Source organism: Mirounga leonina, unplaced genomic scaffold (assembly GCF_011800145.1).
Source record: "Mirounga leonina isolate KUSES-001 unplaced genomic scaffold, KU_Mleo_1.0 Mir_170, whole genome shotgun sequence".
NCBI lineage: Eukaryota > Metazoa > Chordata > Mammalia > Carnivora > Phocidae > Mirounga > Mirounga leonina.
In genome coordinates, this window is record NW_023270433.1 from 35,080,759 (window position 1) to 35,094,103 (window position 13,345).

Sequence of the window (13,345 nt, forward strand, 5' to 3'; positions counted from 1 at the left end):
CATTTTCCAATGCTCATCATAAAACAGAGGAAAAGCCCTCCTTGATTGGAATTAGCTCTGCTGGGCTCAGGTCTTGTCTCTATCAATACCTTGCTCTGAAGACTTGGACAGGTCACTTCCCCTCTTTGGGCCTCAGTTGCTTTGATGGGCAATGAGAGAAAAGCCCTCTCAAACAGCTGGCTGCAATATTTGTAAGCTCTGTTGCAGCCTGACCTTCTCTCATCTAAGAGCTAAGCACACTCCTAGCTACTGTCTCTTTCAGTCATTTATCTCTCATACACATATGCTCTCCTATCATGTAGCATGGAGTGATGGTATACCAGATGCCTGAAACTCTTCTCAAGAAACTTCCTGTGCTGCTTTTGCACTTTGCTGATGACAGAAGGGATAGCACATGGAAAAAGCCAACTGGTCCTCCCCTGTGGCAGAGTTCATTATCCTGGGACTCTCAGCCTACCCAAGGCTGGAGAAAATATTCTTTGCTCTCATCCTCATGATGTACCTGGTGATCCTGCTGGGCAATGGGGTCCTCATCCTGGTGACCATCCTTGACTCCCGCCTGCACACGCCCATGTACTTCTTCCTGGGGAACCTCTCCTTCCTGGACATCTGCTACACAACCTCCTCAGTCCCTCTAGTCCTGGATGGCTTCCTCACTCACAAGAAAACAATCTCCTTCTCAGCCTGTGCTGTGCAAATGTTTCTCTCCTTTGCCATGGCAGGGACAGAGTGTGTGCTTCTGGGCATGATGGCATTTGATCGCTATGTGGCCGTCTGTAACCCCCTTAGATATCCTGTGGTCATGAGCAAAGCTGCCTACGTGCCCATGGCTGTCAGCTCCTGGGCCATTGGTGGTACTGCTTCTGTGGTACACACATCCTTGACAATTCAGCTGCCTTTCTGTGGGAACGTCATCAACCACCTTGTGTGTGAGATCCTGGCTATCCTGAAGTTGGCTTGTACTGACATCTCCATCAATGTGATCAGCATGGGGGTGACCAATGTGATCTTCCTGGGGGTCCCAGTTCTGTTCATCTCTATCTCTTATGTCTTCATCATTGCTACCATCCTGAGGATCCCCTCGGCTGAGGGGAGGAAGAAGGCCTTCTCCACCTGCTCTGCCCACTTCACTGTGGTGGTCATCTTCTATGGGACCTTACTTTTCATGTATAGGAAACCCAAGTCTAAGGATTCCCTGGGGGCAGACAAAGAGGACCTTTCAGACAAGCTCATCCCCTTCTTCTATGGGGTGGTGATTCCCATGCTCAACCCCATCATCTACAGCCTCAGGAACAAGGATGTAAAGGCTGCTATGAGGAACCTGATGGCTCACAAATGCTTCACCCAGTGATGGAGGGCTCCTCTGTGGTTCTCACCCTATGGGAGAAAGATTTTCCATCATTATAGCTGCATTCAAAAGACAAGTCTAGTTCTCCAGAATGCTCTCTTGCTCTTCAGTCCATTTTCAGAGAATGTTTTATCTTTTCAGAGTGTATCTACTGAGTTTTAGCCATATATCTGAGAGTTTTGACAGACGCCAGACAATAAATCTCTAACTGAATACACAAAGACATTCTGAGCACATGCTAAAACCGAGGAGAGAGGAACCATGAGCGCAAGCTGAATGGCCTGTCCTGTATCTAAGCTACACAGTCAGTACACAGAGGGGAGAGGGCACTCCCAGCACTGTTGCCATCCCTCTTGGATTCCCCACGAGAGTCACAGGAACAAGGAGGAAGTGGAAATTGTCATTTCGGACTTTTTTATTAGATTCAGTTTGCCTGAAGAGGAGTCAAAGACAAGTTCTCCACATAGAGAGCTTTTGGGTGGGAACAATCTATTCTGATGCACTGAATTTCTTTTTAGCTATGAGAAAATTGAGGCTGTTTTTCCCAGTGCACTTCACATTATGAAACACTGCTAGTAAGTTAACTGCAAGAAGGAGTATAGAGTTTGAATTTGAGTTTCATCCCTTATAGCAATTCCCACTAGAAAAGCTAGTATTCAGCTAGATAATAACTCACATTCTGGAAAAAAGAAAGATGATAGAGATATAGATAGATGGACAGATAAACAGACAGAGGCTAAATATATTTGAAGACTTTGGGGGCTAACATCTGACACGTTTCTTTGTTCCAGGACTTCTCAAAGTCTTTAATTACACACTGCAATGTCCAAAAGATGTCCATTTCCTGAGCCTCCAGAGCTCAGCAGGATAAAAATTGGGAAGCATTTTCTTACCTATGACCTTGGGTGGGTTGCTTAACCTTTTCCAGTCTATTTCTTCATATGTTACACCTAACCACTTGATTTTACGTGAATTAGTTATTGTAGAAAAGTACTTGATAAATGGTAAGCACAATGGAACTATTAGATACTAGTTGTGGTCCTATCATGAATGCTGCACAGTGCTGTGTGCCATGTGGGACAGAGTAAGACGTGGTCCCTACATAGAATAATAGACACATAAGGTAAATGGGAGATTTAGAGATGTTAGCAGATGAATAGAAGCATTTTTATGGCAAGTTCTATGAAATTCTTTGAATGTGGCAGACTTATTTAAAAAGAGAATTTAGAAAGTGAGTCCATTTTGAGAATAGATCTTGGAAGTTGGAAGGTTTTGCTTCAAATGATATCTACAGTTTCTTATATTTATTTTAAATGAGTTGCGGGGCGCCTGGGTGGCTCAGTCCGTTAAGCGTCTGCCTTTGGCTCAGGTCATGATCCCCGGGTCCTGGGATTGAGCCTCACGTCCAGCTCCCTGCTCAGTGGGGAGTCTGCTTCTCCCTTTCCCTCTGCCCCCCGCCACTCATGCGCTCTCACTCTCTCTATCTCAAATAAATAAATAAAATCTTTTTTTAAAAATGAGCTGCACAAGGATACATATTTTGTTAATATAATTTCACATCCTTATGTTAGTCCTGTTCCTGATTTCTACTTTGTACCAGTAGGGGATAATCTTGCTACTGCAAATACACAAATGACATCTAGTGGCCATTTAAGCAAACTTCAGACACTTAGTGGAGCCATGCAATACCATCCTTAGAAGAGGCTTCAGGGGGTTTTCTTGTGCAACCCTATGTACAGGAAGCATGCAGTTCCTCTCCAATGTCCCTGACCCCAATCAATCGGCACTTGCTGGGACACCTCCAGTGACAAAGAATTCAATACTTCCAGATTCTAGCTTTCTTGTTCAGCCCTAGCAAATTCCTCAAATTATGCTAAACTATATCCTCCAGTAACTTCTACCTTCACTCCGAATTGGGTTTAGTGCCTCTACATGAAATGCACCCAATCTCTTTTCTTCTGGTATATGAAGATAGTTCTTCTAGATAGTTCCCCTCCAGCTCAAACAGTCCCAGTCTTTCCTCTGATGCCAAAATCACCCAACCTTACCCAAATGTGTCTAGAGCATCATCAACAATGGAAAGAGTATGATAGCTCTGAAAATACCTTGGGAATAATAATGATGCTGCTAAGCTAACTCTATTTCCTCGGGATAACTGAGCTAAGACTGGTATAGAGAATCACTTTTGAACAAGCCCACCTTCTTGTTAGGCCATCCTCTGCCCCCTTGCTTTTCCTCTGAGTAATGGCAACCATTATCATTTTATATTATGGATGACCTAATCCTAATGTAATTGTTAAGGTAAAAATCACATAGATTGTTTTCTCTAGGAACAATGGCTACTTCTACTCCTGACCTCCCAACTCACATTCCTTCTATTTCCAAGTCAGGCACCTGTCTCCTGGCCCATACTTTCAAAAAGCACAAGATGCATCAACAGGAACAAGATGACAGAAGACGGAGGAAAACTGTTCTTTGACCCAGGTCATCAGTCTTTCTCAAAATTATTGCTATGGTACCATACAATATAGGAATCTATCCCCCAGATGAAAATAATCAGAATGTATAAACTTTGAAATATTATTGGTCTCTACCAGAATGACATTTGCTTCATGGGTGATTGCTGGACCATAGTTAGTGGTTGACTGGATGACAAAGAATGCTTGGGAGAAGGGGTTCAATCACTTTGAGGGGGAAGTGATTACTTTGGGGGGATGTATTAGTTTCTAGAGGCTTAATTAGGTGAAGGGCTGATGAGGCTTGAGGAAAGGAAGACCACTAAGTATGTCTGGATCGATGGTGATTGTATTTTTGAGGTTGATTGAATTGATTAGATAAGAATTTTGATAAGATGTATAACTCCTGCTTTAATAACAAAATAAAAGGAAAGGTTTCAGCTATAAGTTTGGTCATTTTGGAGAAGTAACCTTTTTGGTTTGCCAAATATTAAAACTTTGAAGTCAAAATGGGTTTTGCTTAGTTATTTAAAAGAAATTAAAATATTCAACTCTCTCTGCAGCCTTTCCTTGTGCATTGTACATCAGTGTCAGGATTCACTCCATTCGAGGCCCATCTGGTCTCTTAAAAAACTAGCCACAAAGAGCTCTCAATAGCACCTGTGGGCAGACACCAAAGAAGTAAATCCAATCCTAAGTAAAATGTAGTGACTTGCCAATGTTTTTACCGGTGAGGAATTATAGGAATTTAGCCATAGAATTTGAAAATAAATTGAAGTCTCTTTTTAGCCATTTTTTGTTTTTAGTACAGACCAAGATCCCATTCATTGCCACATGTTTTCATAGGCATGAATGGCTTATGTTTGATCCAGGAATAATAAATGATTGACTGTTACCCAGCAGCATGGTGGGGTGGGATTCCTGGCACTTTTATTTTTTTAAGCAAAGGAAAAAAACAACTGAGCAGAAATGTGTGTTCTTTCAACAGCTTTCTGTGGAAACATAGATTAAAGAGACTAGTTTTTTTTTAATCCCTTATTGCAATAATTACTAATACGGTTACATGAAGCTAATGGGAATACTGTTGAAATCAGTATAAGTTATCTGACCTAGATGTGGCCTTTAGGGGCATCAAAAAACAAGACATCTTCAGTTTATTAAATTTTTTATCTTAATGAGTTCTGGGTTCAAATATTTTCTTTTTGAATATAAATATTTGCTTTTGCTAAAGCTAATTTGAAATTCTTGAGCGTTGACTTGGGTATGCACAGAAAAGCTCAGTTTTGTTGGAAAAAGCTAGGAAATCCACTGGTGGAATTTAAAAAGCAGCTAATGTGTTATAAGTCATGGCATTTCATGGTACAAATTTTTACAGTGTAGAACAATATTTAAAATTATTTTAAACAAAACCTTGGTGCTAGGCATCACAAAAGAAGTTTGTCTCACTTAAAAAGTGTTCTAGACTGGCAATTCTCAAACTTTTTGTCCTGAAGATTAGCAAAACTTAAAAGACGGATGATATCTGACGTTGATGAGAACAGAGAACAGAAATAAATACTCTTATATTCATAGTTAGTATGTATGTAAAGCAGGTCAATTTTTTTAAATATAATGCCATAAAAGGACGTCTGACTGGCTCAGTCGGTAGAACATGCAACTGTTGATCTCCGGGTCGTGAGTTCAAGCCCCACATTGGGTATAGAGATTATTTAAAATATAATGCTATAATATTAGGCAGACATACAGAACAAGGAGATTGAATAAAAAAAAGAAAATTCAACCATCTTCCAAGAAAGAAAACTAAGGGGCCTACAAGTCCAAAGTCCTGTTTCCCAAATGGTGTCCCCATGCCTTACTGGGGAGGTGCCAAATTTAGCAAATCAATATACAGATGCCCAATTCAATTCAAATTTCAGATAAACCATGAATATTTTCATAAATATATATATATATATACACATAAAATACATACATTTAAAAGGTATATTTTTTAGTATAAGTACATATACTTTTACTAAAAAGAGTTTCCATTGATTATCTGAAATTGAAATTTTACTGGGCAACCCGTGTTTTATCTGGCAGCCCTAATTTAATATAAAACAATAAGAACAACAAGAGAGGAAAGTTTTGGGCGCCTGGGTGGCTCAGTCAGTTAAGCATCTGCCTTCGGCTCAGGTCATGATGCCGGGGTCCTGGGATCAAGCCCCGCTCAGCGGGGAGTCTGTTTCTCCCTCTACCCCTCCCCACGACTTGTGCTCTCTCTCTCTGCTCTGTCGCTCTCTCAAATAAATAAATAAAATCTTAAAAAAAAAAAAAAAGAGAAGAAAGTTTTACTTCAGATTGCTGCTAAAAATCCTGCCCCGCGTCTCTTTTATGATGTCCCTTCCATGCTCGCTTTAGCAGCACATATACTAAAAATATGATGTCCCTTCCCCCAGGGAATGATTATTGCTGATATTCTGTCACAGGAATTGGTCAGCTAGTTTCTTTATTTTTCCAGACACTATTATCATTACACCTATAAAAAAAATACAGTCTATCTCTCAAAGGTAATGACACTTTTAACATAATGTGCAATACCATTACCATGTGTAAAATTTTATCAGTAATTTCTTAATATAGTTACATATCTACTCCTTTCCAAATTTGGAATTTCCAATCCTCTCCTAATGTCCTAATCTTTTCTTTCGTTTCTTTTTTTCTTAGTTTCTTTGAATAAGGATCTAAACAATCCTCACATTGTGCTTTGCCTCTTTAAGTCTCAATTTCTTCATCTGTGACTCATTACGCCTGAATTTCAGAAAGGCAAGGCAACAAAGATCATAACTGAACAAAAGCAACAGTCTGAGGATTAGTCAAGTAGTTATTGCTCAGGATTTACACAGTTCTTTTCCTTGGGTTCAAATCACCCGTTGCCATGTCCACAGCATCCACTGTAGAGGAGAGATCAGCAATGGATCCTCTGCCCCATTCAGGTTGCCTCTCCTCTGTGCCACAAAGCTCATGGCGACCTTTGTTCTCAACCCTTGCTGCTGCCCAGGTAGGTACCCCTCTCTCAGTCTGCCTGGGAGCCTCTTCCCTGGAGACTTCCTCCCCCTTTGCCAACCCCCAAGCTCTGTGGTCCTTCAACCTCCCTGCTCCCTCCCACCGGAGCCTTCCCTCATCCCCTGCATTGGGCCCTGGTTATTGATCACTGGGTACCATCTTGTTTTCTCTTGGATGGAGCCAGACATAATTTGAAATGCATGAACATGAAGGAGATGAAGGGGAAAAGCCCTGAAGTACAGCCTCAAGGTCAAGCACCCATGAGACCTTCAGGCTTTTACCACAGCCCAGGTTGTCCCTTAGTATATCATGTATACATTATTATGCCACAAAAGTCACAGTCTTTCTTTGCTTCAACTTGTGTCACAAAAGGTAAATTCCTGTCACCCAGCTTGGTGTGAGTCTCACTCATGCCAAAAGAGGAGTGGGTATGTGATGGGCCCTACAAAAGGGGTAAGGAGTGGGGAAACCCTGCCACATAAAAATGGAGTTAGGCGTGCACAATAAATATTTGCTGGGTACAACGGATGAACAAAATTAGTAAAAGGCACCAATCACAGTGCCTGACACATTGTAAATTTTCAATAACTACAACCATAAAATAAGTATTATTATCAGATGATCACTGAGGTCTCTCCTATCTTACCACCACAGTTCTGAGGCATGAATGAGTCAGGATTGGTCCCACATCCAGTGAACACTGGAAGACCCACTTCCCTGGGGCCAGGACAGGGTGCTCAGAGGAGTTACTGTGGACTTTCCTTCCTCTTCAGTTACCTTCTCCCACTAACTCTGCACGAGTGGGGAAGGCAGGACATTGTCCCTAGAGCCTTGGTGTAACCATTTCACATTTCAAACTTTGAACTGCTTCTGGGATCAAGCCCTGCACTGACATAATCGCTAAATCTTCATATCAACTCCAAAAGGAAGACAGGCTGGGTTCCTAGCCACGTTTTACAGGTTAGAAACCTAAGGCTCAAAGAAAAAATAAATTTTTCCCTGCTCAAAGGGTAAGCCAGGACTCTGGACCCAAATTCTTATCTTCTGACTCCCAGGCCAATGCTAGTTCTTTCCATTCTCCCATTTCTTTTTCATTGTTTTCAATCCAAATGATGATATTTTTTTCAGAGTACAAATTAACACATGCCCGTTGTAGGAAGCTTGAACAAAATCAAAGCAGTATAAGAAGGAATTCCATCCTCTATGGTTAACCACTCTAAAAAGTTGGAAATAATTTCCCTCTGTTCATTTTTATACATAAATACTTTTATGTGATTGAGATTATATTGTATGTGCACATTTAAATCTTAGGATTCACTTAATTTTGTATCTTAGCTATCCCTACCATGTTACTAAAAACCCTCTGTTGACATCCTTTTAGTGTGAATAATCTTCCATTTTATGAATATACCACAGTTCTTGACTATGCCACTAATTGATGGACAATTATTTTCCAATATTTTTCTTGTAAATAATGACCAGATGAACATCTTTGCAGAGAAAACTTGATCTACTTCTTTGATTATTTCCTTAGGACTAAGTCCCTGAAGAGGATTGCTGGTTTGGCAGGTGTCTGGACCATGATGCTCTCAGCAGCAGCTCAAGGAAGGCTCTCTCAAGTTGACACACTGTCATTCAGAAGCAAAGTAACTTCTAACTTCATTAAGTAAATTTAATAGAAAACTGTAATCTTTAACTTTCCAAAATATGCTTTGTATGTTTTGAAACATATTGGTCTCATGTCTGACAGCTTCAGTAGATACAGAATTTACTAAATATTCCATTTAAAATGCAGGGAAGATATTATGAGGTCATGCCAAATTTCTAAGTGCCATTAGAGTAAGTTAAACAGACCCTGTTGTTTCCTAAGCTGCCAAATAGCAGAGGTCCGCAAGAACGGATCTCATAGCAGCTTCGCCAGCCCCAACCCATCCTCCAAAGCCCAGACTTGAATAACCACCTGCGTATTTGACATCTCTACTTGGATATATAATAAATCCTCAAATCAAATAAGCCCAAAATAGAACTCTCAGTTTCTCAGTGCCCTTCTTCCAATTTGTTCCTTCCCCATTTTTCCCATCTAGTAAGTAAATGGGGACACCACCACCTACCTAATTACTCAGGCCAAGAACCTATGGATCATCTTCATTTACTCCCTCCCTCATCCTCTACATCCAATGCATCAGGGAGTCCTATTTGTCTCCTTCAAAATATATTGAAATTGAGCCCATTCTGTTGGTACCCATGCTTCCCTGCAAGCCATTCCTGAGGTTTCAAAGCATGTTCCTTCCCAGCTCAAAACCCTCCAATGGCGTCCTGTCGCACTTGGGACTAAAATCCCACTTCCCACACAATCTGTGTCCTGTCCACCCTTTGGCCTCCCCTCCAGCTGACATCTTTCCAAGGCCCTTTCTCGCCGACAAACTTCCCAGTCCCTTTTTGCTACGAGACTTGGCACGTGCTTCGTCCACATCATCACCCTGTGTTGCCCTTCACATCACTCAGGTCTCTGCATAAAGGGCATCTTTCTACCGAAGACGGACGCCCTCCCATCCCCCTACACCTTTATTCTTCCCTACAGCACTCATTACCCCCCGACAAACAATCTCGTCATTTGTTTGTTTACCGACTATCTCTCCGCTGGACTGTCCACTCCATGGGGGAATGCACTTCCTCTGCTCTGGTTATTGCTAACACACAGTGCCCAGCACAAGGCACAGTACAGTCATTAACATGCTCAAATAAATATTGGTTGAATAAATGAATGAGGTAGAAGGTTTTCACTATGAAGAATGGGCATTAGACTCACTTGAGCTTATGACAAAGAAGGACAAAGGAAAGGTCATTCTCTGCAACTTGAGCTCCCGTTGGAAGAGCAAGCACTGTAAAGCACAAACCACTAGACAAACGACGATTATTATCATTATATCAGTGTGGCATCGTGCTGGATGCTGTGTGCTCTGTAAAAAGGGACACAACATACTGCCACACGAGTAAAGACAGCAGCTGGTTGAGATGCTCACAAAAGGCTCTCGGCCAAGAGAAAGTTTGTTGTAAGTACACTAAATTTCTGAGAATACCGGGGAGTTAAAGAGAGCATTTAGGAAAGTAATCACTTCAATTTTAAGAAAAGAACCTTGAAAATTAGTTTTGTTTTCAAATGCTAATAAAAAAATTAGTGTTTATCCCAAAGTAGTTATGTGTGGGAAAAGTGAATACTTTATCAATGAAGGTTAATCCACCTTGAAGCAAGTGGATTCCATTTCTGATTTCTGTATTTGCGCCATGTAATTATCCAGCTGATGGAAATAGGCAAGAGTGTCATCTAGTGGCCACTTGTGTGAACTACATCTCCTTGAAAGGTCAAGTCAGAGACCACCATAAACTATGGTCCAACTTGCCAGTGGTTACCAGATTTCCAGATTCACAGACATATAAGGGTTTTTGTGGGTTTTTTTATGGAGACTTAAAAGGAGTTGTCAAGATCTCATTTTGTTGATTTAGGATGTTAAATAACAATAACAAATCCCACCTGCTATCTAAAAACAACAATAAACCATTTTAACACCCTCCAAAATAGAAAGAACATAATCTCAGAATAAAGGAAATGTACTTCAAGTTGCAAATATTTAGCTTTATAAAAAAATGTGCCATGCAATCTTTTCTTTACTCAATAGGAAAATGAGACCTGGAAAGCTTTACGGACAGGTACCAATGTGGAGACTGGTATTTGGGAATTCTGCTCAACTGATGAATCTTTACTGAAAAGGCCTCTGCTTAAATCCCCTCCACCAGGAGAGGCGCTCCCCTCGACCACCTCCTTCCAGCCCTGAGACAGGTTTCCCTGTAATTTAGGGCAGAATCGGCACCCTCTACCCAAGGGTCCTGGTTTGGGCCTGGGAGTCTCCAAGAAGACGCCTAAACCCTTCTTTATTCTGATGTGTGAAGGCGGCTCTCAGATCCCCACCTCCCCTAATCTCGTCCTTGGTCTAAACCCCCTAGTTCTTCAGCCCGTACTTACACTCCCAGCCGGCAGGGCAATAAAGTACATTCTATGCCTTCCAGGGCTTCAGTTGCTACAAAGTTAAGATCATAGACATTTGTGAACAGATCCTGTGAAGAATCAGAAGTCTGAAAACTTCTTTTCCCAGGCCTACCAGCTCAGAGCAGTACAGAAGTTTTCTTAGGTATCAACCTTCTTGATAAACCCACAGCAAGCACCCGCGGGGAACCACAGTCTCTTATATTACAAATTCTGTCGTCCATACCTTTAGGTCCAATCTCCTCGCAGACGCCCCCTGAGTCACTGAATAAGGCTGAGGTCTTTCATCGACCGCCCTCCATTACTGACCTTTCTTAGTCTCTCGCTAGTGGGCTGTGCTTTCCATAGGAAACAAATGGGTGAGTCTGCTGTTTCCTTTGTTTCAGCTGTGAGTGATAGAAAGCTCATTCTCAACAGCGGTTTAGATAAGATGGTTTATTTCCCTTTGGTGTACGAGCCTAGAAGTGGGTGAGGTATGGTGCCCCCACAATATCAGAAACCTACGCCCCTTCTACCTTGTTGTTCCAGTCCAAGGTCAGTTTATGGTCTAATGTGACTTGGGTAGCTCCAGACATTACAGCCACTCTCTGGCCAGAGGGAAATCGGAAAGGCAAAGTACACCACGCTCTACCTCAAGACTTTCCCCAGGTGTTGCACACCACTTCCATTGGTCATTCCTAGATCCAACGGAGGCTGTGTTGTTGTTGTCACTTTTCTAATAATAAGGAAGAAGGGGGACACTAAGATTGGGGGACAACTAGCTGTGTTGACAACAATTTGTATGACATGTGCTCAGGATCAGACACAAGGTCAAGTGATTACTGATCCAACCCTAGTGGCCAGCCTCTCTGGAAAATCACTAAACTTGACATCAAATTGTATAGGACTCCACAATTAAAATCCCCTAAAATAAGATCAATGACCAGTGGGCAAAATGAGGACCCACAAAAATGTATCCAGTGAAATGGTGATCATTCAAGCAAATGGAATTTTTAACTCTGATCATCTCGTTAGTGTTTCCATGCAAGAATTGCTGCATTTCTCAGAAATGTTATGTTTTTCCAAAGCCCAAATCCTAATTAAAATAAGTTGAGAAATCTAGAAACCTAGGGAAAGTATTCTCCCATGAAAATTAAAACCTCACGATTGAGTGGGGGGATGGGCAAACTAGGTGAAGGGGATTAAGAGTACAAACTTCCAGTTATAAAACGAATAAGCCACAGGGATGAAAAATACAGTACAGGCAATATAGTCAATAATACTGCAATGACTGTGTGGTGACCAATGGTGACGACACATTGTGGTGTGCATTTTGTAATGCAGACAATTGTGGATTCCCTATGTTGTACTCCTGAAACTAATATAAAAATGTCAACTATACTTAAGTGTTTAAAAAAGATTTACTTGGGGCGCCTGGGTGGCTCAGTCCTAAGTGTCTGCCTTCTGCTCAGGTCATGATCCCAGGGTCCTGGGATCGAGCCCCGCGTCGGGCTCCCTGCTCAGTGGGGAGCCTGCTTCTCCCTCTCTTCCCTGCCTGTACTCTCTCACTGTCTCTCCTTCTCTCTCTCTCTCAAATAAATAAGTAAAATCTTTTAAAAAATAAAAAAGATTTACTTGATCAATTCGGGGACTGATTGTTGTATTATTTTATATTTTACTCTGAAAAAATAAAAATAAAAAATTTTTAGGATAGAAAAACAAAACAACAAACAAACAAACCAAACAAAAAAACGTTAAAGATCAACATAAAGATGTCACTCGTTCAAAGGAATCCACTGATGTCAAATCGGAAGCAAGCGTAGAAGATGCTGAAGCATGCGCTGGAAAATTAAGGTGGACGGTTCCCGAATGGAATGCCATCGGGCTTGCCCGCAGCGGTTGCGGTGTTGGGAGCAGCAGCGAGTTAGCGCGCGGGCTCGCACGGGCTCCCGAGAGCAGTTGTGCGCATGTCTTCCCAGCGCTCAAGGACATCACAGTGGGAGCTGGAAATTGACCATACTGGGAGTACCTATACCTCCCCTCCGCAACGGGCAAATGCTACCTCTCAGGGCTTTTCTTTTTCCCCCGGAGAGTTGGTTTACCAGCACACACTGCTTTCAAGTGTGTGTTTGTGGGCTGGTCTGCTTCTAACAGTAAGTCATTTTTACAAATAAAATAAATATTACTGATTTTATGCACATAGGATACTTATACAAGTCCTATGAGTGGTGTTAGAAAAAATAACCATTTTGAGGCAAAATAAGTCCTTCTATTGGCAATTTCAACAAGTGATTCTGTGTAGTGTTACTAAACTTCTCAGTGGGTCTGAATGTGAATATTATTTGAAAACTTCCCAATAATGATTGCTGGCATTTCCAGGTGTTCAAGTATTCACTACAGGCTACAGTTCTTTGTTAATATTCAATAAAAGAGATGTAAAAAGAGTACGAGGTGATTGCTTTTGTAGAACACCCC

The 13,345-nt window shown here is 41.5% G+C and overlaps 1 protein-coding gene across 1 annotated transcript; it reads left to right on the top strand.

The window, feature by feature from the left end:
- The first annotated feature begins 394 nt into the window (after window positions 1-394).
- On the top strand, window positions 395-1,441 carry LOC118018222 (olfactory receptor 2S2-like). Its single transcript, XM_035016673.1, has one exon. It carries the CDS (start codon window positions 395-397, stop codon window positions 1,349-1,351), a length of 957 nt encoding a protein of 318 aa, XP_034872564.1. The 3' UTR covers window positions 1,352-1,441.
- The last annotated feature ends 11,904 nt before the right edge of the window (window positions 1,442-13,345 follow it).

Bases quoted from the DNA above. Each gene is read 5' to 3' on its own strand.
- LOC118018222 (XM_035016673.1), top strand. From the start codon at position 395: ATGGAAAAAGCCAACTGGTCCTCCCCTGTGGCAGAGTTCATTATCCTG.